The sequence below is a fragment of the Nyctereutes procyonoides genome, unplaced genomic scaffold (assembly GCF_905146905.1).
Source record: "Nyctereutes procyonoides isolate TBG_1078 unplaced genomic scaffold, NYPRO_anot_genome, whole genome shotgun sequence".
Lineage (NCBI taxonomy): Eukaryota > Metazoa > Chordata > Mammalia > Carnivora > Canidae > Nyctereutes > Nyctereutes procyonoides.
Genome location: NW_026575135.1, coordinates 22,531,007 through 22,555,010, shown reverse-complemented (window position 1 = coordinate 22,555,010; position 24,004 = coordinate 22,531,007). Strand labels below are relative to the sequence as shown.

Below are 24,004 nucleotides of genomic sequence, written 5' to 3'. Positions count from 1 at the left end.
AAAACTTTGTTGTGTCCAGAGAGCAACTTCATTACAGATGGGCAAGTTCATCTTTGGGACATTGCCTGTGCTGCCAGGGATTTAATTGTAACATTCATGTTAATGAGACCATTCCCCAGACAAATTTTTTTGGTCATAGACTTCATCTCCCAATGGCTTCCATTACCTCATCATGTAGATAGCTGAGAGATAATTAAAGAAACATCTCCAGTCTCCTTTGCTCATCCTAAGGAACAGACATTCATATTTATAATTACAGAGGAAGAAAAGGGGACATCAATTTAGTAAATAAAAGAAGAGGGGAGTAGAGTTCACCATTTTGCCTTATGGAAATTAGAAAACTTTAATCACAGCCACTGGACAAGTTTCTTTAGAAGTCTGAGTAAAGAATTTTAGGCATAAATAAGAGGGTATTTTTATATTTAATACTTAAATATTAATAATTCTCAATCCAACTTACAAAAATCACATTAAGAAAAAGTATGCTTCAAAGTCTGTCACAGGTTGAGGTTAATATTAGAGAACCCAGCATTGCTTTTCCTGTTGTGCTTCTGCTGACTAGAAACTAGTTCTTCTAGATTACAAAGTTTGGTCTTGTTTTCCCAGAAACCTCCTATTTGTGATTCTTCCCACTGAAAGAATCATTATTTCTGGATTTGTCCATTACTTTTGTCCTGGTCCCTGTTTGCATGTAAGTACTCACCTGTCTTTCTTTCATTCTCACAGCCCCACCAGCAGTAGTAGGTATGGCTCATCCTGTAATGTGAGTCAAGGAAGCTCTCAGTTGAGTGAACTAGACCAGTGTCACGAACAAGATGATGACCGTCGGGAGAGGGATTCAATTCATTCATGCCACAGCTCTGGCAGCTTCTCCAGAGACGGCCAGGTGGGCTTTGGAGAACAAGAGAAAGCCTTGGAGGTAACAGGTGAAGAAGAGAAGGGGAGAGTGTGTGAACCCAAGGACAAGAAAGAAGATACCACAACCCATCCTCCCCCAGATCTGGTGCTACCCAAAGACCACGTCCTAGGCCCCCAGGAGAGGTAGGTGATAGTTTCCTTAAGGAGTTCATGTGGTTTCCTCAGTATCTGCCTGTGGTATTGCTGGATGTAAGTGCTTTTCATTTGTTTTGCTATAGTTGGGTATGGTAGTGATCGAGAAACTGAGGTTTGGCTATGTGCTGCTTCCTTTGATTTTTGGTATATAATTCCCTAGATATTTTGAGGATCTCTGAAGAACACTTGAGTTCTTTGTAGTTAGCTTCAGTGTACCAGGCCTTCTTGAATATGCAGTTATTGGCCTACTAGGACGTATGTATGGTAGCCTCTGAGTCTAGAATCAACCCAAGCCCTGCAACTTACTTCATTCAAAGGAGCTGCTTTGGATGAAATAGGCTTCTCAGCCAGTTAATGTTTAAACTTTTTATGTGAACATTTGTTTTGTTTTGTTTTGTTTTTTGTTTTGTTTTGTTTTGTTTTGTTTTTCCTGGCTGAGAACACCAGGACAGAGTTAAGAAAGAATTGGTTTAAAAGCCAGATCTCACCCTTTTGCCTCCCCAGGTCTAACAGGGTGTCTGGAATTAATTGGTACCCATGAGAAGAAAAATTTTAAACTTGTTTTTTTAACAGTCTTATAATGAATCTTAGTGCAGTGTTTGAATGTTATTGTTATTGAGCTAAATTGGTCAGTAGATTTGCTGATAGGTTAGGGCAGAGTGGGATTTTCAGTCTTGGCATGATTGATATCTGGGGTTAGATAACTCTTTGTTATGTGGAGCTGTTCTGGGCATTGTGGAATGTATAGTGACATCCCTGGTCTCTGTATGTTACATGCCAGTAGTAACCCTAAGTTGTGACAACCAAAAATGTCTCTAGATCTTGTCAGATTTCTCTTAGGGGACAAAACTGCCCCCAGTTGAAAATCACTGGGGTAGAGTGATAAGGGCTAGGTGTGACTTGGATTCTCAGATTTCAAGGTCTAAAAATAAAGCCTCTCACCAACAGATCAGAGCAGCAAGTGCTGTTATATGTGGTAAAAGTATGAAGGGTTGTTGGTGTATCTACTCCACCACTGAAGATACAAACTTATTTTCTTTTCTCCTTTTTCTTGATTTTTGGTCATCTCTCTTGGCTCATCTAATAGACAAGACATCCAAGATTTGTGATTGATGACCCACTGAGAAATGGCTCTTTGTAGACCTTATACTTGGCAGATACTATTGTCTAGAGTTCTTGGTAGAGCAGCAGAAGTGCCCAACATGAGTTTTTGTCCTCTAATGGTTATGTCCTTTCAAATCCTAGCTATGCAGATAAGGCCCAGTTCTACCATGGTCAGCAGTGCCCACAGTATTTTATTTAATACAGTTGACTCAGTTAGATGGCATCAGAGCCTAGCATATATTTCAGATATCTAAATGGTGGATGCTTGTTTGCTGCCTTGGCACTAGACCTTAGTGGAAGAGAGGAGAAGCATTATCACCAAGAATTGACCAGTATTACACAGTTAAGAACCTGGGTGATGATTTGTTCTAATACAGCCTAGTGTTTCTGCCCCAAAGCTACTTTGTTATATATTATTGTTGTGTCATTGAAGATGTCCCTAAGGCAGGTCAGGGAAAAAGACCATGGCAGGAAAAGAGCTGTGCTTTTTTACTTAGTGTTTTTGATGTAGTCTAGGAATGATAAGCCTTCCAATATTCTTAGTGGAGCAGGAAAGATTTTAAGAACAAAATTCTGCTCTAAGGATGGATGATATACAGAATGCCCAAGGGAGACTCGGTGGTCTTGAGAGGTAAGGTGCAAGGGTTAGTTCACATGTCTACGTAATTTCAGTGCTAACATTGACTCAGGGCCCTTGCCATTACTTTTACTGGAATCCTGAAACTTGACTATCCTAGTGATTTGGCTCATTGGTTGAGTGAATAAAGGGGAAAGGAGAGAGGAAATGGATAAAAAGCTAAAAGGAGTTATCATTTTAGAGAGGATTTTTTTTTTCACATTGGCTATTCAGTACTATTCTGTTTAGTGGCCTCACAAAATAAGTCTAGGCATGAATACAAACCATTTTACTTTAGATACTTGGCAGTTTTGCTTGAGCAGTCACCTTGTTGCCTGGGCTATTTTTAAGAAACATTCTTTTCTTTGTTACAAGTTTTCCTGAGGAGAATGGTTCTTCACCATTTACCCAAGCAAGAGCTCACTGGATCCGAGCAGTTACCAAGGTTCGACTCCAGCTGCAGGAGGTAGGAAATCTGTTTTTCTAGTACTAGTTGGGACAATTTTTCCTTTAAAATTGGGAGACATATGGTCCTAAAGAAGCAGTCAGTGATTAGTCATCTTATAGTGTGCTTCTGGAAATGCATGACAAGTAAGCTAGAGTCTTAAGAGATGGGAGTTGGCTTTTGGCTTCCTTCTATGCTGATTAATGGAAATCAAATAGACCTAGTGGGTTGAGAGCCTGAAGTTTAAGTTAAATGCTATTTTCAGTACCATTGCCACTTTGAGGCCATTATATTTTGAACTTAAGACAGGGCCTAAGTTATTATAAGGCCTCTAGTTAGTTGTTGTCTCCCTTGGCTACCCAGTTTAAGGCCACTGACTGCCTATTACAGAGGGCCTTTATGATATACACAGAAAGGTTATTTTTAAATGATGATTAGTGGCTGTCAGTAGTATAATACCAGGCAGATATTAAAAATGCAAGCATGCTCACATTTATAAATACACTTAAAGTATAATTTATTTTGAAATAATTACAAACTTAGGGAAAAGTTGCCAAAATAGCAATATAAAGAATGCTTAAATCTTTCTTGCCAAGATGCCCCAATTGATGACATGATCAAAATTGCTTCAAAACCCTCCTTCCATTACGATTAATTCTTTTCTGAACCATTTGAGAAAAAGTTGGAGAGATGTCATATTACTCATAAATAGTCCTATTTGTACTTCCCAACAAACCACGAGACTCTCCTATCAACTACAGTGTAACCATCCACAAGAAAAAATCAACAATAGCAACACATCATCAAAATGCTATGCAAACTTTGCTAGCTGTCTCAACAATATCTTTTTTTCTTTCCTGGTCCAGGATACAATTCAGGCTGCCATGTTGCATTTAGTAGTCATATCTCTTTAGTTTCCTTTAATCAGGAACACTTCCTCATTTTTATCTTGGACAGATGGTACAGGGCTTTTATTTTGTAGTGTGTTCTTCATTTGGGGTCCATCCAATGTTTCCTCATGTTCAGACTCGGGCCATGCTTTGTTGGCAGGAATTACACAAAATTGACGCTGGGCTCAATTGAATTGTATTACCCTTCTTAATGTTAACCTCAATCACCTAGTTAAGTTTTTATTGGCCAGGTTACCAACTTGTCAAAGCACCTTTTTTCCTTTTATAATTGATAAGTGTTTTGTGTACTCTAGGACTATGCCAATATCTTACTCCTCATCGCCTCCTACCTACAAGCTAAGCATCCATTGATGACTCCTATCTGAATCTACCACCACTAATGGTAGTTGCCAAATGGGAACTTTCTGTTTCCATTATACTTTATACATTCATTAGTTGGCATTCTATAAGGAAGAGATTTCTTTTTTCTCCCATCAGTTTATTTATATCAGTATGGACTCATAGACTAGATATTACATTTTACAGTTAGAATCCATTATTACCATTTATTTTGTTGCACCTTTTTTTTTTTGCTTGTATTGTTCTAGCTTCTTATAAGCACTGCTAATTTGACCCTTGGGAGAAGATAATGTTTTAATAATGATTGAAAAGGTAGCTGCTTTAAATACAGATGTTTGAAAATGTTTTCTTTTGTGTATGTGTTCTTTTTTAAATCAGAAACAATGAGTGTTACCTATAAAAACCCATAACGGCATGTTCTAAAATCTTGGGAAGAAACTACTAACATACTTAAAAATATTTCTAATGAAAAATTTCAGTGAGGTTTGAATTTATTTATTAGAAATATTTCTATTTGGTAAGATATCAGAGAAAATGAGAACTTATTTATATATATTTCAACAAAATCTTTGAAAAATTGCTATGTAGGAACCAATTGCACATCTTTCATTTGACTGACATATCTGTATCTTTTTGACAGCTTTGAAAACCATGTATTGAAATAATTGAATGTAGAACCAAACTTTCAAATAATTCTATAACAAAATGTTAAACAAGATTTAAAAAATAATGAGGCATATTGTATCACATTGCTTTCACTAAAAATATTACTGCTAATATTTTTAGTGACAGCAAAAAATATTTTTATCATTAATCTTAAATGATTGTTTCTTTTATAAAAACTTTTTACATTTTTATAATGTATGAATATACGAATATGGTTACATATATATATAGGTTTTAAATGAGTAAATATATATATTTGAGAGATTATGCTAAAAATATTTCTATGGGTTGGGCTGCCTAATCATAAACACTTGGAGTCTGTTGATCTAGACTCACATGAAATAAACATTTAAAGTAAACATTTATGGAGTCCATGTTATAATACTAATTTTTTATTTCTAATTTTCTTATAATTCTTTGTTATAGAGGAAAGTAAAAGAAATAACACCCACACAAAAGTTCTGAATGAGAAAAACAAGAATATATTGGAGCAGACGCAATTTGTTTTAAGAGGCAATTCAGAGTCTCAGAAAGAATAGCTAAAAACTGTTGGCAAAGCTTGGAATCATTTAGAGAAAAAGCATGGTTTATTTAAGGGTAACTAAGAACCATTCCTACTTAATTGAATAAGAGAACAATAGTAAATATATTCTTAACACAGGTAATGTAACTGGAAGCTGATTAGATGGCCAAGAGGGTAGAGATAAGCCAGAGTTTAGTGAAGGGTGTGAGAACGATTTAAGATAGAAGCAAGTGTATGGTATTTATACTTAACATGAGATTTGCTTGATTTATCGAGGTTGTCACAGTAGGAAGTTAAGTACAGCACACAATTTTTTTTTTCCTGAGCAATTGGAAGTTCCACCTAGTCACGCTTTAACACTCTGCCCAAGGTAATAATTGTTAGTTTCTTATTGCTTTGTGCAAGTACAAAAAAATATGAATATATGTTGTAACCCTCTCACTTTATTTTAAAAACGAAATTGATATACATCCTGAGAATATCTTGCTTTTTCATTTGGAGATCCCTCCATATTAGTTCTAAGAGAATTTTTTCTTAATAACTACAGATATTTCATTGTATGAAGGTACTGCAAGTATTTGACTAGTCTTCTCTTGGTGTTAATTTGGTTCATTTGATTTAACAGTGTGGTCATTTGCTTTAACAAACCATGCTGTAAACGAGCACCTTTTACATACATCATTTTGCAAGTATATTTGAGGGGATATATGCCTTTGTAAATTTGATAAATATTGCTACATTTCCTCCATTTGTCAGCGCCTTAAAACAATAAAGGTTTATTTTGCTTATGCTGCTTGTCATCCTGCATGTCAAGGAGTTCTGCTTTAAGTTGTCTTCTCTCTGCAGTCCAGGGTGATGGAGCAGCCTGCCTGTAGGATATTGTCAGTATAGATGGTATAGTGAAAGAAAAGATCAATGAAAGAGAACATAGCAAATTGCATTCTAGCTCTTGTACTCTAGCTCTTAAAACTTCCACCTAGAAGATACAATGTCACTTTTACTCACATTTCCCTGGATAAAGCAAATTGTATAACCATATTTAACCTCAAGTGAAACAGTATAATATACCTTGAAAGAGAAAGAGAAGGATATTTATGAGCTGTTTTAATGACTACCTCAAAGGGTATCTGCCTTCCACAGATACTGTACTAATTTATACTCCTGCTAATGTCCTGAGGGTGCTTTTTTTTCCTTCCTAAAGCCACCAGTAGAGTGATTTATTTGAACTTTTGGATTTTTGCTAGTCTGCTAGGCAGTGTTGTCTCAGTAGAATTTAAGTTTGCATATCTTAGTACAGTAAAGCATGTTTTCATACAAGTAAAGGCTATTAGTATTTACTATTTTGTGAATGGTCTATTCGTATTCTTTGCCCATTTTTTTTCTGTTGAACTTTTGATTCCCAGGAGTTTCTATTGTTTTAGGGACATTAACCCTTGCCTGTGATATGGGTTGCCATATTTCTTTCTCAATGTATCATTGTGAGAAAGTTTTTTAACGTTAATCAGCTACATTTTCGTAATCCACAAGATGGGGAGAATAATAGTACCTTTTTTTTTTTTTAAGGATTGTGAATCATCTAGTAAAACTATGATTTAAAAAAGAAGAAATCAGAAAAAATATACGTTAGTGACTCCATATTGCCTTCATGATAAAATAAAACCTTCATAATCTGTCTAGCTCAGTGCGACTCCCAGTGTGGTTCATGGACCACCCCAGTCCAGGAACTGTTTGTTTCTACTTTGATGAAATAAGTACTCTAAGGGAGGATTTAGAGGCAATTTGGATTGCTGTAATACCATGCACGTGATAATGTCCTTTTTTCATTGAGTAGGATATAGACCAAAAATATCAGTCCATGACATGTTGGAATAAAAAAAAAAAAAAACAACAACAAAACACCCAGATACTCTACAAAAAGAATTGGAAAAGCACTGATCCAGACCTTATATACCATTTTGGTCTTATTTCTTTCTGCTGCTCTGTTTAGTTAACATTTCCAACATACAGGACTATATATTTTTCAAAATCTCAGAGACTATGCACTTGCTGTTTGCTATGCATGGAATACTTTCTCTACTTAGCTAAATTCTTACATTTAAAACCCAGTCAGTTGTCAGTTTTGGGGGTTAAGTTTCCAGACTCTGTGCATACTTTTTCTAGGTTGGCATTTACCATGATGTAATGGAATTGTTTTTACTCTTTGATCTAACTTTTCTATGTACTTGTAAGATCTTTGATTGCTGGGGTTATGCTTTTTATTGCTGATGTTCTAGAGCCCAGTATAGAACCTGGCAGAGCGTTTAGCCAACCTTTTATGGATGCTTACCTAGCCAGAAAAGTCTGTCATCATTTCTTTTTAGAGATTTTATTTATTTGAAAAAGAGAGTGAGAAAGAGAGAGCTAGAGAGAGCACAGCAGGTGGTGAGGAGAGGGAGAAGCAAACTCCCCGCTGAGCAGGGAGCCTGACAATGGGGCTCAATCCTAAGATCTCCATATCATGACCTGAGCTGGAGGCAGATGCTTCACTGACTGAGCCACCCAGGTGCCCCAACATTTCTGTTGGCATTTTCACCAAAGTCTCTGTGTGCCTCTTTATGTTTTAATCAATTCTATTTTTAATTTTTTCCAGAGCCTACTAACTATAAAATATTAGCATTAGTTATGTTTTCTTACATAACTTTTATATACATTAAATGTAAAGTTACTGAATTTGGACCATACTGTGTGTGCATTTAAAATTTTTCTTGCTTAGATTATTTTTGTGAGCCTTATTCTGGGTTATTAAATATTTTTTGAAAACGTGATTTCATGATTATTAATAGATTAGTACTATTCCATTATGTTGATGTTTTATAACAACTTCTATTTCTTTATAATTATAAATAATGCTATGATGAGCATCATTGTGCATGAATCTGTTGATTTTGATGATTTCTTTAACTTGGCTTTCTTAAAGTAGATTCTCAAGTAAATTACTGAGTTAAAGAGTATATATCTTTTAAAGGCTTCTGATAAACTTCTGCATGTGATTTCAGAAAGATTTTTCCAATTTGTACTTTCGGTATTTGCACGTGCCACACCAACACTGAGTATTATCATTTTAGAAAATGTTTACCAATTTGACAGAAGAATGGTATCCCCTTATTTTAATTTGCATTTCTTTGATTGTGATTTGACTATTTCCCATAAATTTGTGGGACATTCGTACTTTCTCAGCTGGTAACTGCATTCAATAGACTTTCAGGAACTACCATAGGAACCTAGCTACCCTTATGCCATTCCTTTTTTTTTTTTTTTAAAGATTTTATTTATTCATGAGAGAGTGAGAGAGAGAGAAATAGAGAGGCAGAGACAGAGAAAGAAGCAGGCTCCATGCAGGGAGCCTGACATGGGACTCGATTCCGGGTCTCCAGGATCAGGCCCTGGGCTGAAGGTGGCACTAAACCGCTCAGCCACCTGGGCTGCTCCTCCCCACCCCCCCTTATGCCATTCCTGTAAGCAGCTTGAGGGGAGAGATCATATAGGTCATCTCTGTATCTGGGCTGGCTGAGTACCTGGCCATATGTACTTAATAAGTGTTTGATGACATTGCAGTAATGTTAGTAGTGTGGGTGGAATGGATATGATTCTGTACCTTATTTGGCTTAGCTGCAGAAAAATCTGGGGGAGGAGGTGAGACTTTTAGCTCTAGAAACAGAGACTGTGGTGGCAGCAGGTGGGTGGGTGTTCCAGGTGGAAGGGACAGTGAAGGAGAAGACATGGAGGTAGGCCGTGAGGAAGCCTTGACAGAAGCTTTTAGGTTGCTAAAGAAAGCTGAAGAAGGAGAGCCTTATTTAGAAAGCAGAGATAGAATTGAGCAAATAGATTAGAAGGCCCGTGTTTAAATGGAGCAATCTCATGGGATCCAAGATTGCAGCTGGTCAGCCTGAGAGATGAGATCAGCATTTTCTCAGGGAAGATCATTAAGACGGAATGAATCGACTGTCTCCCACAAAGCACTGTTCTGTATTTGCGACTCTCTCCCTACCAGAGACTTCCTTCTCATGCTATTATTGAAGCCCTGAAAAAGGTATTCCCCTTGGGGAAAAATGATGCTCAAGGGGAGTCTCTGAGGACCTCATCTCTTAGATTTAGTTGTATCAGGAAAGCATTCTTTGTATAATTTTAAACTTCAAGATTTTGCTCTGAGTATGACTACCTTTTACTACCTCTCCTCTTTGCTCTCATGGAGATCACCTTTTTTGCTCTTTTTTTTCTCATAATCTGTCAGCCCTCTCCCGAACCATCACTACTCTCAACAATTAAAAAACTAAAGAATGTTTTGAATAAGTAATAAGTGTAAAAATAGAAACATAAACATGTATAATGCAAAATTTCCCTCTTATTTCAAACTTCCAGGCCTCTAGTCTCCCTGTCTTCCTTATCACTTTGTTATCTATGTTTTGTGAATCAGTCTACGATAATCTGTGCATTTATAAGCATGTGTGTGTGCATAGCATGCATGTGTATTACATACATTGTCCTTTACCTTTTAAAATGTAATGTTATAGCTTGGAGATTTTTCCTTATTAGTATAGAGCTACTGCATTCTCTTTAATAGCTACATAATATTTCTCTTGGTGATTGTATTATAATTTGTATACTGTGTGCTCTATTGATGGATTTTTAAATTGTTTATCTTGTGCTACTACTTACACTGTTGAAATTCAAATCCTGTAGTAATATCCTGAATACTTGTAGACATCTCTCAACCACAACTTTTAGTATCTCTCTTCAAACTTCATGGTCATCTCTACCCAAGACCAGGCCCTACTGCTTCACAACCTGGAGAAAGCTCTCTTAGACAAGGGCTGTAGCTGTTCCAAGAGGCCTCTTCTGCCCTGCAATTTGCAAATTGCAAATTCTATGAAATCTTACTGACGTCTGAGACTGGAATTAATACATTCTTTACTGACTGAAACCTGGCTGTTTGCTAACCCCTTCCTGGCCTTTTTTAAAGTAAACTCCACCCTCCGCGTGGGGCTTGACCTCATATCCCCAAGATCAAGATCCTTTTGATCTTGTTGGTCTACAAGTCACATGCTCTACTAACTCAATTGAGCCAGTCAGGAACCCACTGAAGTCCTTGCTAAAGGAGGATATGCCTTTTTTATGCCCCATTACTGGGTCAGGAGTGAGGCTTAGTGTTCACCGGCTCTCTGCCACTTCCAGGCCATTACTAGATCTTCACATAACCTGTTCTCATACCCCCCTTCCTTGTTGCAATTATGTCCCATCTGTTCCATAACTCCTCATTGAACAAAAACTTTATTACCTACATCACCACATAAGTACTTTATTTACATGCATTATCAAAATGAATCCCTCACAATAATTTACAAACTAGGCTTTGTTATTTGGCCCATTTTATAGACTAAGAAATTGAGGTTTAGAAAGATAGAAACTTGATCAGGGTCACTTAGCTGGTAAGAGAACTGCATTCAAACCTAGGTCTATTTAACTCTAGAGTCTGTGTTTTTAACACTATTTTCTACCATATTACCACCATAATCTTAGAACTCTGTTTCCAGAGTGTGAAAACAATGTTCTGCAGGACTCCAGTTTCTGGAACTGTCAGTGGGTCCTATTATGTGATATGTGATATTATGTGATAGAGTTCCATAGTCAAAGAAATTTGGGAAACAATGGGTTCCAGTAGAGTATAACACCAATAGATTACTCTCTTGTAGGCTTGTTATGATTCTTAAAGAGGAGGATATAATGTACACAATGTTATTGCAAACTTATTTGACCATGAAATTCTGTTTTAGAGAAGCATTCTGTAGCACTCATTTTCCAAGAAATACATTTGAAGAAAGTCTCAGTTGATTTCATTATCATTTCATTAAAACTGCATTTGTGAGGGTCATCAATGAACTCATAGCTACCTAATTAGTGGTTGCTTTCAAATCTTATTGGGCCACTCTGTAGGGTTTAACACTGAACACTCCTTTGTGTTTTGACATTTAAGAAACCATCCCCATTGCCACTATTCTCTGATCTCTTTAGTCTCCTTTTTCTGATTTCTCTTTGCTCGTTTCTAGAATATTGGTCTTTCTGGTATTCTCTGCTCAATCCTCTTTTCATATAACCCCTACATTGTTTCTATGAAATCTCATTCATTATGTCAGTTACCACTTAGATGTGGATTACTCTCCTATCTGTGTATCTAGCCCAGATGTGTCCCCTGAACTGTAGACCCGTGTTTCTAGCCACTTCTTATGCACTCACTTGTCCCATCAGATCTAAAATCCAACACATTTAACCAAAAGACATAATCTCTCAAAACTTATTTTGTGTCTTCTGTATTTTGTTTCAATGCTTGCTGAACCAACCCTGAACCTACTAAATATGATTGGCCTCTTGAAAAGTAAGAGAAAGCTGAACCATCCCTTCTATAATGTAGAGTAATTAGGAGTAGGAGTTTCACTTAACTTTAAAGGGAGGGAAGGATAGGTAGCTGTTTTGTTGTACACATAGTAGATACTCCATAAATATCTGTTGACAGGATGAATGCAAAGGATGTAGAGTAGGGAAGCTAGTCCTTTCTCATTCTGGGCAATTGTTTCTTGGAGAGGAATGAGAAAGCTTCTCCTACCTAAAAATTTCTTTAAAAAAAAGGAGAGGTCATATTCATACTTGGTCACTTTGGGTTGAGGAAATTTTATAATTCCGAGATTTCATCTTTCCAGTCACCTATGACTATGACTTCTTTTTTTCTTCATACAGAGCCGGCTTCCATCTCTTTTCACTGTACTTTTCTTTTTAATTGAAGTTTGATTTGCCAACATATAGTATAACATCCAGTGCTCATCCCATCAAGTGCCCTCCTCAGTGCCCATCACCCAGTTATCTCATCCGCCCGCCCACCTCCCCTTCCACAACCTTTTGTTCATTTCCTAGAATTAGGAGTCTCTCATGGTTTCACTGTCCTAAGGTGAATTAGAGACAGGTACACTGTGCTTTGTGTATTCTTCCAGCCTTCTCATTCTAGCCCTATTTCTATACCATTTCCCCTTAATGGACTGAAAAAAGGAAAAGGAATCTTCTATTTTTTTTATAATAGATATTAGATATTTATTTTTATAATAGATATATCTATTAGATATAATAGATATCTTTTTATTGAGGTACAATTCATATAACATAAAATTCACCATTTTAAGTGTACAACTCAGTGTATTTTGGTATATTCAGTAGGTTGTACAGCCATCACCATCATCTAATTCCAAAACATTTCCATCACTCCAAAGGAAACATCATACCCATAATAAGTCATTCCTCATTCCCTGCTTTGCTCTAGCCTCTGGCAGCCATTAATTTATTTTCTGTCTTTATGGACTTATCTGTTCTGGACATGTCATATAAATGAAATCACACAATATGTAGCCTGTTGTATCTGCCTTCTTTCACTTAACATGTTTTTAAGGTTCTTCTGTGTTGCATAAGTTCTGCAACACAGAAGAACCTTAAAAACATGTTAAGTGAAACATGACAGATAGTGAAACAACTATCAGTACTTCATTCATGTTAAGTGAAACATGGCAGATAGTGAAACAACTATCAGTACTTCATTCCTTTATATGGCTGAATAATATTCCATTCTGTGGATATACCACATTTTGTTTATCCATTCACTTATTGTTGGACATTTGATTTGCCTTCACCTTTTGGCTATTATAATAATGTCATTGAGAACATTCATGTACATTTTTTTTGTGTGGACATAGGTCTTCATTTCTCTTGGGTATATACATAGGAATGGAATTGCTGGGTCATATGGTAACTATGTTTAACCTTTTGAGAAACTGTCAGACTTTTCCAAATGGCTTGTGCCATTTTATATTCCCATAAGCAATATATGAGCTTTCCAGTTTCTTCACATCCTTACCAATACCTGTTAATCTTTTTGTTAAAATCATCTTAGTGCATATGAAGCGGTATCTCATTATGAATCCAATTCACATTTTCCTAGTGACTAATAGTGTTAAGCATCTTTTCATATGCTTGTTGGCCATCTGTATGTCTTCTTTGAAGAAATATCTATTCAAACCTTCTGCCCATTTTTACATTGGGTTGTCTTTTTATTGTTGAGTTGTAAGATTTCTTAATATGTTCTGGATCAAAGCCCCTTACCAAATATATGATTTGCAAATATTATCTCCCAGCCCTGTTCCTTTTAAACTTCTTTGGACCTTTCTTGAATTTGCCTCATTCTGCCTTAATTGTTCCCTAACCTGCAACCTTTCTTCTCTTTGTTGCTTGTCTGCGGATAAATTGGCAATATTATCTAAGTCTCTGAAATAAGTTTTTTACAGGGTGTAGAAGTAGCTTGCCCAGTTGTTCAGTAACAAAGCATGCTCTTGAGCTGCCAGTTTTTCCTACAGCCTATCTCTGTTCCTCCTTTTCTGTTTTTCTAATACACAAATCTATCTCAGTCCTTGGAATTCAACTGCTTTGGTAAAACTAAAATCTTAGGTAGAAAGAAATTCCAAAGATGAAGCTGAGTGAGTAATAACTGTGATATTCTTAAGAAATTAAAATTTGGGATGCCTGGGTGGCTTAGCAGTTAAGCGCCTACCTTCAGCTCAGGGCGTGATCCTGGAGTACCAGGATCAAGTCCCACATTGATCTCCCTGCCTGGAGCCTGCTTCTCCCTCTGCCTGTGTCTCTGCCTCTCTCTCTGTGTATCTCTCATGAATAAATAAATAAAATCTTTTTAAAAATTTAAAATTTATTTTTATACACATGAACACAGGCCCTCTACCTTTCCTACTCCCACCTGCATTGAACAGAGCAGGAGTACCCAGAAAGGACCCACCTGATTCTCCTGCCCATGTTATCCACGTTTGTTAGGAAGCAGGCCAGAACAGAGAAGGAAGCGGAGACCTAATTCTTTTTCTCTATAAAGTGATCAGCCAGTATGTTTCTTCTATTCCATTCCAAAGTTTCCTTACAAAGGAAAGGAAAACACCAGGGTACCTGGCTTCTGATTCTGGATTGTGTCCTTTTTTCCTCTGCCTTTTAAATCCATAGTACCACCAAAACCCTGATTTTACCTTTTCTTTCTGTTATGGGGTGAATTGTGTGCCACCACCTGCTCCCTCGCCCTACTTCATGTACTGAAATCTTAATACCCAGTATCTCAGAATGTGATATTTGGACAGAGGGCCTTTAAAGAGGTAATTATGGTAAATTGAGGTCATATGGGTGGTCCCAAGTCCAATTTGAATGGTGTTCCTCTAAAAAGAGATTAGGACACAGATGGAAGAGCCTGTGAAGACAGCAGATGGCCATCTGAGGCGAAGGAGAGAGGCCTCAGAAGAAAGCAACCTTGCTGACACCTTGATCTTAGACTTCTAACCTTCAGTATTGTAAGAAAATAAATTTCTGTTGCCTAAACCATCCAGTCTGTGGTATTAGGGTAGCCCTAACAAACTAATAATACCTTTAAGGCAGAAGAGAAAAAGAAGATAATATAGAAGCTTCTGTGTCTGTCACCTGTGAATCTGTTTCCTGAGATCTAGTTGGTGGGAATTGTGGTTGCCAGGCTGGTATATGGGGCCCCATTTGTGATATACAATGTCTTTTGTGTCCATTTAGAATTATCCCTCTTACTACTAAAATGTAGGGCTAAACTGGAAATAGAGAGATCTGGGTCCTTGCAGTACTCAATCTTGAAATCTGAGAGAACTTGAGCAAATCACTATTTTTTTCTTTTCTTTTTTTTTTTTTTTTGAGATTTTATTTATTTATTCATGAGAGAGAAAGAGAGAGAGAGAGAGAGGCAGAGACACAGGCAGAGGGAGAAGCAGGCTCCATGCAGGAAGCCTGATGTGGGACTCAGTCCTAGGACTCTGGGATCAGGCCCTGAGCTAAAGGCAGGCAGATGCTCAACCACTGAGCCACCCAGGTGTCCCAAAACACTATTTTCTACTTCTCAATCTCCTCAGCTGTAAAAGTAAGGATAGCTGTCCTCTCTTAACAGAGTTCTGGTGAGGTCATAGAAAAATGCATTTTTTAAGTGTAAAGCTCTAGAAAATTGTTTGAGAGTCACCAACAAGCCTCCTATTACCAGAATTGTTGGTTTTCAGGGCCCTTGCATGACTTCCCTTAGCCTAGGACTGAGTGACCTGCCAGAGGTGTTGCCCATAGCTGGAGCCTTTGCTACTGAGTAGGAACACAGAGAAAGTGCTTCTGATGGTTAAAGAAGCAAGGAGCCAGTGCCCTAGGGTTTCAGGTTTTTATAGGTATCTGGACTCCTTGGTAGCATGGGATTCCTGGGATAACTATAAAGATCACTCAGAGGCTATCTATCTACTACACTGATGCTTCTCTGAGGCTTGGCAGGAAGAGGTCAGTGAAATGAATGCCTTACCCTGAGGAGTCTAGGGGAGGTGGACAAAGGCTACCATGGGCACTGGTGGGAATGTTTTCCAAGAGCTGCTTTTGTGTGCTTCTCAGGAGAAATGTGTAATGTTTCTCAGGGATTTTTTTCCCCCTAAAATGTTCTGGACATGTTTATGGGCCTGGATCTGGGTGTTTGTCAGTGGTTGGTCTTCTATAAATCTTAGATCTGGTTCTAGGTTGGGAATGAACCTTGTGAATTATGTCACATCTGTGCCTGGGATTTGAGGCAGCTTATTTGAAGGAGTGGAGATTGGCTCTCATTTCTGAGGTGCATATCAAAACATCTCTGGGGATGCCATGATACCGTTGACTTGCCTAGAGTCAGAGGAGGTTATCAGATACTGGTAGCAGACTTAGCTCCAGCTGATACTATTTTCTGGGCATCCTATCAGTAAAGAAGGTATTTAGTAAATTCTTATGAGTAACAACTCTGATTGATACCTCTGTATAAAATTTAAAATTACTTGTTTCCAGATAACAAAGCAGCTCTTCTTGCTTTCTATTACTTTCTCTGACTCTTAATGCCTGTTTGATTATCCATCCAATGGGAATATTTGATATTGGCTAGGAAAGAACTCTACCTCTGTGAGAGAAAATCCTGTTGCCAAAGTTATGCAAAAGGAAGCAACTGATAAAATTATTCCATTTTAAATCAAGCCAACTATTAAGTCGTTACCACTGGGTGTATTGGGGCTATTTTAAGACATTTTCTTATCATTTAGGAGCTTATAGGCCAGAGGGGAGATAGAAATAATTTTTATTTTATTTTTTTACATTTTAAATTTTATTTACATTACATATTTTTATTTTATTTTTTTTACATTTTAAATTTTATTTACATTTTCCCCCAGATACTTTCCTCAGTTTTTATTGTCATTTTTCACTGCAGCATTCCAGTGTGTGTTTTAAAACTCCCTATTTGTAACTTCCTGTTTCCCTGACTTCTATTATTCTAGATTCTCCCATTCTCTTCCTTTTTTACCTTGCCTGTCTCTTTCTACAGTTTTCCTCTTGGACTCCTCCACCCCACCCCCTATCTCGATTCTGCCTCTAATCCAGAATCCTTAATTGAGCAACTACTATATGGCTGGTACTGTGCTTGATCCTGGCTTTTGTGCTAGGCTGCCAGTTGACTTCTGGCTAGCCTGCCCCTCCCTCCCTCCCTCCCTCCCTTCCTTCCTTCCTTCCTTCCTTCCTTCCTTCCTTCCTTCCTCTCTTCCCTTCATTCATTCATTCATTCATTCATCTATGAGAGACACAGAACGAGAGGCAGAGACGTAGGCAGAGGGAGAAACAGGCTTTGCGCAGGGAGCCTGATGTGGAACTCGATCCCAGGACTCCGGGATCACGACCTGAGTCAAAGACAGATGTTCAACCACTGAGGCACCCAGGTGCCCCCCAGCTAGCTTTTCTAAGCAGATAATTGCCAAATCTATACTTCTAATCCTCCTTTTTCCTTAGTTTCTATCCTTCATGTCTAGTTATCTACTAGATATTTTCACAATTTCCCAATGTTTGAAACTTCCCTCCTAGGCCTATTCTTATTCTTTGTTCTCTGTTTGTATTAAAATCACCGTCATTCTGCTGCTCACCCACTCAAAATCATGGTGTCATTCTTCCTTCTCTTTTGCCTCCCACATTGGATCATTTGCCAGACCTTGCTCTTTTTCTCTCCATGATTTCTTTTATATGTCTCTTCTCTGTTCCCTTTTGTGTTCAGATCCTCTCTACGGCTTAGTCTATAATGTTAGCCTTCCAAAGGTTTTCTTGCTTTTATTTATTCATCTCGGACTACATTGTGTATACCACTGCCAGCATTGTCTTCCTGAAACAGAGCACTACTCATGGTTATCACTTATGCTCAGGGCTCAACTTCGATGTTACATCTTTTGAAGCCTTCCTCAGAGTTCCCAGATAGTTACTCAGTTTTCTATTTTTCTATAGTATTTCATAAAGTCATTTTTGGTGTTTATCATATTATCCTAGAAATCTGTGAACAGGGATGCCTGGGTGGCTCAGTGGTTGAGCATCTGCCTTTGGCTCAGGGCATGGTGCCGGAATTCCGGTATCAAGTCCCACATCAGATTTCCCTCCGGGAGCCTGCTTCTCCCCATCTGTGTCTCTGCCTCTCTCTGTGTGTGTCTCATGAGTAAATAAATAAAATCTTAAAAAAAATAAATCTGTGAGCATTTGATCTCAAGATTATATATTTCTTAAAAGAATATATACTGTAGGGACGCCTGGACGGCTCAGCGGTTGAGTGTCTGCCTTTTTGGCTCAGGACATGATCCCCAGATCCAGGATTGAGTCCCACATCAAGCTCTCTGCATGGAGCCTACTTCTCCCTCTGCCTGTATCTCTACTTCTCTCTGTGTGTGTCTTTCATGAATAAATAAATAAAATCTTAAAAAAAAAGAATATATACTGTATGATTCCTTTTATATTAAGCTCAGAAACAGGTCAAAGTAACCTGTGGGATCAGATTGTAGGACAATGATTACCTTTGTAGGGGAATGGGAGGGGGCGTTGGTAGTGACAAGATATGAGTACAAGGGGGCTTCTGGAATTCAGACAATGTTCTGTTCTTGACTGGGATTCTGTTTATGTTGATGTACTTTTGATTTGTGTACTTTTCTATATGTATGTTATAATTCAATAAGAAATTTAAATAAAAGCTAAATAAAAATAGCATGGAAATACAGAATAGGGTCTATTTAACTTTCTCTCTCTAATGCCTGTCACCCAGCAAGCTCTTAACATATATCCGAGAGTAAATAAGCGAATGATTGAAGGTTTCTCCTTAAAGAAAGAAAGAGGAGGAAGGAAGGTTACTTTTTCTTTCTATTAGTAGTTAAATTAGAGTCCCAGCTCTTTAGCCTGGCATCCATTACTACTTACGACTTAGTCCAACTTATGTTTCTAACTTTTGCTAACCCAGAGGCCATATTGTATAGTTGGAAGATGTTGGGACTTGGAATGAGCCAGAGCCAGAGTTTGAAATATGACTCCACTACTTATCTATATACCCTTAGGCTTGGACAAGTAACCTAGTCTCTTAGAAACTAGGTTTTCTCATCCCTGAATTGGATATCATTTTCCTCAGCAGATGGATATTGAGTAGATAAGATAATACATGTAGAGCAGGGCTTGCATGTTGTTCGTATTCATTAAATATACATTTCCTTTATTTTCCAGCAACATCTTCCTTTTTCTCCTTTTCGTATCTTTGCTCATCTTGTTTCCTCTGTCCTTTTCTTCTGTGCAGTTTCCACATATCCAAATATTATTTATCCTTTAGAATTAAGCTCAGATATCACCTCTTTCAGAGAGTCTTCCTGATTCCTATCCAAATCAGAACCTTGAAAGCTAGAAATATTTTCCTCTCTCCAATTCTCCCACATTTTAACTATGTCTCTTATGATAAATATTAGTCATTCACTCTAACCTTTAAAGGGTTGCTAAAAGCTGCCCTCTCACTCTAGGCCCAAAAGATAGGCACTTTAATTAGGCTGTAATGCTGGAGGCAGGAGCTCTGCCAGTTGAAATAAACTGGGGGCATGAAAAGTCAGGTTAAGAAAACTGCTTTAGGCCTTTGATATTATATGTATATTCTCCTCTTGCACTGGGAGAAATTCAGATGTCTAGTCAAGGATGTGACCCAGGAACAAGGGATCAAGTTGCAAACTGCTCAACCTGTATTTTGAATTGATCTTCAGTTAAAGACATCTTTATGGCTCAGCCTGGCACATTAAGGTATGAGGCATACAGGAGTCTGAAGTCTTAGGAATCAAGTGGATATTCACCTGGAGTATCATCTTGAGGGCCTAGTACACATAGGTAGAAAACAGAGTTCAAAGATTTAGATTTATTCCTGGCCACTTACTTTCTTGTTACTTCTACTTTGTACTTGGATTTTTCATATCCATATCTATGTTTTAACTCCTTTGCTAGGAACTGTAATGAGTTTCTAGCTTCTGATACTTAATAAACAGCCCGCAAAGCTTTGCTTTAAACTTTGTTTGTTTTTTTTTGTTTGTTTGTTTTTTGCTTTAAACTTTGAAGTGATGTTACAAGGCAGTATAAGTAATTAGTTGTAAAAGAAATGATTAACACTTAAGAGAATGGAGGGAGCAAACCCTGTGAGTTAGGTGGTCAGAAAAGTCAGAAGAATTCCCAGAGAGTACTAAGTAGCAATTATTAAGTATCAGAAAATGTTCAAGAAATGAAATAATGTGAGTTTAGAAAGATGGAAATCAAGGGATAACTTGTTTTCTGTATTTATCAACATATGTTATTAAGGAGATCCATGGTTCCTTATAAGCAACATTCTTTCTGTAAACAATGCAGTGAGATTTACCACCATTCCAAAATAGTCATATCCTGAAGTACAGTCATTGTGTATAAAATAAGACTTCTTGAAGCCAAAGGGAAAAGGTAATTGTAACAATTTTCCATAATTCCTTAGGCTTCTACTTCCCTTTACTAGTTGTCATCTTCAAGCATGCTAGGGAAATGTGTTTATTTGGTCCACACCTGAGGACATTGAAACATAAATAGACAAAGATGACAGGTTAGGAAGGGCATTCTAGATGTCCTTAGAGCATCCTGGAGCATTTCTTATGACAGGTGAGATAAAAACTTTTGACTGGTTTCTCCCTAAAACAGTCTTCCTTCTTGACTTTTGTGGTATCTTTCCCTCCAAGTCCTTTTCTTATATCTGACAGCTCCATCTTTGTTTCCTTTACAGCATTTTTCCTTATCTGCCTGCCCCTTAAAACTTGATGATTCCTAGGGCTCTGTTTTCCACCTCTTTCTCTGCCCTAGATAACCTCACCCATGGCTTTACCCAGAAGCTGATGAATCCCAAATTGTTATCTCACCTCAATCTTCTTTCATGAGTTCCATATGCATATATCTAGCTGCCTATGGATCTTGCTTCCAGAATTTTCATAAGCACCACATGCAGTATGTTCAAACTGTACTCGTTGTCTTTTCTTTCTCCTCCACCTCATCTCCTGTATATCCTTTCAGTCAATGCCACTACTGGTCACCCAAGCACAAAACCTAATACTGCTCTCCCTTAGGATATATAGTATGGATATAATAATGCCCATGCCCAAACATTTCCCCTCTTAGGTTATGACCTCCCTAAAGGCAAGGATCATATCTTTTCATCATGCCTGGTACAACATCTAGGTACTTAATAAGTATTCATTTACTACTTAAACATTTTTTTTTTGCAAGATTGTATTAGTAGTCCTTAAAGGTACTGTATTCGTTTGCTGGGGCTGCCATAACAAAGTGCCACAGGCTGGGTGGCTTAAACAACAGAAGTATATTGTCTTATAGTTCTAGATGCTGAAAGTCCAAGATCAAGGTGTCAGCAGGGTTAATTCCTTCTAAGGGCTATATAAAAGCTTGGTATTCCTCTAACAATTTGTTAAAAATGAATTGGGAGTAGAGAAGTGGTTTTGCAGGAGGGTAGACTAGGGAGGATGAGTATTTTACAGTAACTCAAGTGAGAAATAAGCCTAGATTAAGGGTTGTAGAGAAGGGGACAGAGTTTATAGATAAGAAGGTACAATAGATTAGACTTGGTGACATGTGATATGGGCGCAAAAGATTTTGCAGGCGATTCTGTCACTGGATGGAGAACTAGAATATAGAAGTTTTAAGGATCTTGTGTCTAAGCAGAGAAGCCATATCCCTGTGTGATTGGTATGGGTTGAGCTGGCAGTGTAGGACTTCAGTGCTGCTGCCACCACAGGCTTTCCCTTGGCATTCTTTGCTTTGCAAGCTAAGTCTAGCTCTCTTTCAACTCAAATAGTTAAGTACTTCCCTTTCTCCCCACCCTACTTCCCTGCTATTTGTCAGAGATTCTTAAGAGATTTGTCTCAAGTCCTCTCTTTCCCTTTGAACATTAGCTACCTTTTTGTAATTCAGTGCTTCATGCCAGATATTTTTGAATATATGGAGAATCCTATAGGAAAAACCATACTTTTTGAGGTTCCTTCATTGATTCCCAAGATACTTGAGATTCATATGCTAGCTAAGAAGATATTTTGAGGGACCCCGGCGTGGTTCAGTGATGGAGCATCTGCCTTCGGCCCAGGGCATGATCCCGAGGTCCTTGGATCAAGTCCCACATCAGACTCCCTGCGTGGAGCCTGCTTATCCCTCTGCCTGTGTCTCTGCCTCTCTCTGTGTCTCTCATGAATAAATAAAATCTTAAAAAACACATTTTGAAAAACTTATGGAAACAGGGTCCAACACCAAGAGAATTCTCCAGATTTGGGTTTACCCTCAGGTATATCTCAGCTACAAAGAACCAAAGGAGGTATTTGATCAGTATTAAGCTAGTTAGAATATAGTCTCTTTATAATACAAAGGGTTAATTTCCCCATGAAATTTCAAATTTTGATGGGCATTATGGATGGCACAGGATGAGATGAGGACTGAGTGTTATACTAGTTATTGGCAAATTGAATTTAAATAAAATTTTTCTCAAAATTTCAAATTTTGGATTCCTATTAGAGAATCCTCCACAAATGGCCCAATGAGAATTGGCTTCCTTGGGGTATAGAGATTGAGTTAGGGCCAGTGTACTTTGTGGATTGGACTGGGATGTATATAAGTAGATCTAGTTCAGGACCAGCCTTAGTTCTAAATCTGAGAGCTGTGACTTTTGAACAGGTTTATGTGAGAGAGCGGTAGAGACATAGACTACTTCGATTATAAGTTTTTAATTGTTGGTCCTGGAATGGAAATGGGGTCACAGCCTTTGGAGGTACAGGCTAAAAACCTGTTTAGCTTGGCAGTCCTGAGTTTATCCTTCTTTAAGTTTTTGCTAAGCAGGGCTGGTGCTTGACCTGACTATAGGCCTGAAATTTGTCAGCAGTTTGTGACTCCGTAGGCCTGCCTTGCAGCTTGTCAGGTCTGATTTAGTCTGTGTAGCAGCTATGCCTCCGCACATCAGAAGTCAGCACATCTCTGCCAGGCTCATCACTTCCCTAGAGTGGCATGTTCCTGAGGGAAGAAGGAGAATCACCTCCCATCACTCATCATTCTCTTCTGTATGCAATTTCTGAGTCGTTTATGGAGGGCATAATTCTAAGGGGAAAAAAGACTTTTCTCAGTCACCAGAGCAAACCATTTTCCTCATGAAACAGATTCTACTTGTGTGACCCATGTCAGCTTCTCATGTTGCTTCTGGCTTTTACTTAGAGAAGAAAAAGAGTCAAAAACTTACTCTGCTGTAGGTCAGACTTTGGCTCCACCTATCCTTTGCATCCTTGTTGGTGATTGTCAACATTGGGAGATGAGGTAGGAACCTGCTGGTCCTGACCCAGTCATTTTCTAGCAGTGACATCTGAAAAGGCAGACCAAGTTTAGAGCAGGCTTATTCTTTGCTTTTGGCCCAGTTGTATATGGCTTGAGGGAGACTTAGACTAGTTTATATTAAAGGGGAGAATTGTAGTTGATGAGCCCCTCCTCCAGTATCCCTATGACTCCACTCAGATACTTTAACTAAGGATAAATTTCATATGCCAGGTGGTCTTCTGACTAACCCACCCATTTGGTTCCCCTTTAGAGCTCCTGCAGCTCTGAACCTTCCCACAACTCTGCGTGAGTGTCAATGTCTCATGTTGAATTTCCATCTTGACTCATCTATCTCTAGGCGAAGATCCCTGCAAAGATTTAAATTGGGAACCAGACCTTGAGAATGTCTGTTCAGAGCATTTCACAGCTTCTGGATAAATGCCTTTTCCTTCTTAACCCAATCTGTTTTTCCAATTCTGCCCAGCTAGCTCTTGAAAAGCCCTGCTTTGAGGAAGCTTCCCAACTGAGGTGGGTGCTTGTGCTATTTCTTAACTCTAAAAAGCACCCCCATCCTTTTA

The 24,004-nt window shown here is 38.1% G+C and overlaps 1 protein-coding gene across 1 annotated transcript in view; it reads left to right on the top strand.

Moving 5' to 3' along the window:
• The window catches only part of UNC13B (unc-13 homolog B), a 227,314-nt gene that overhangs the window by 139,675 nt on the left and 63,635 nt on the right, over positions 1-24,004 (top strand). Inside the window, exons 9-10 of the mRNA XM_055301919.1 lie at positions 727-1,041; positions 3,149-3,239. Of these exons, the coding sequence (XP_055157894.1) occupies positions 727-1,041; positions 3,149-3,239 (406 nt within the window). The remainder of the gene's footprint in view (positions 1-726; positions 1,042-3,148; positions 3,240-24,004) is intronic.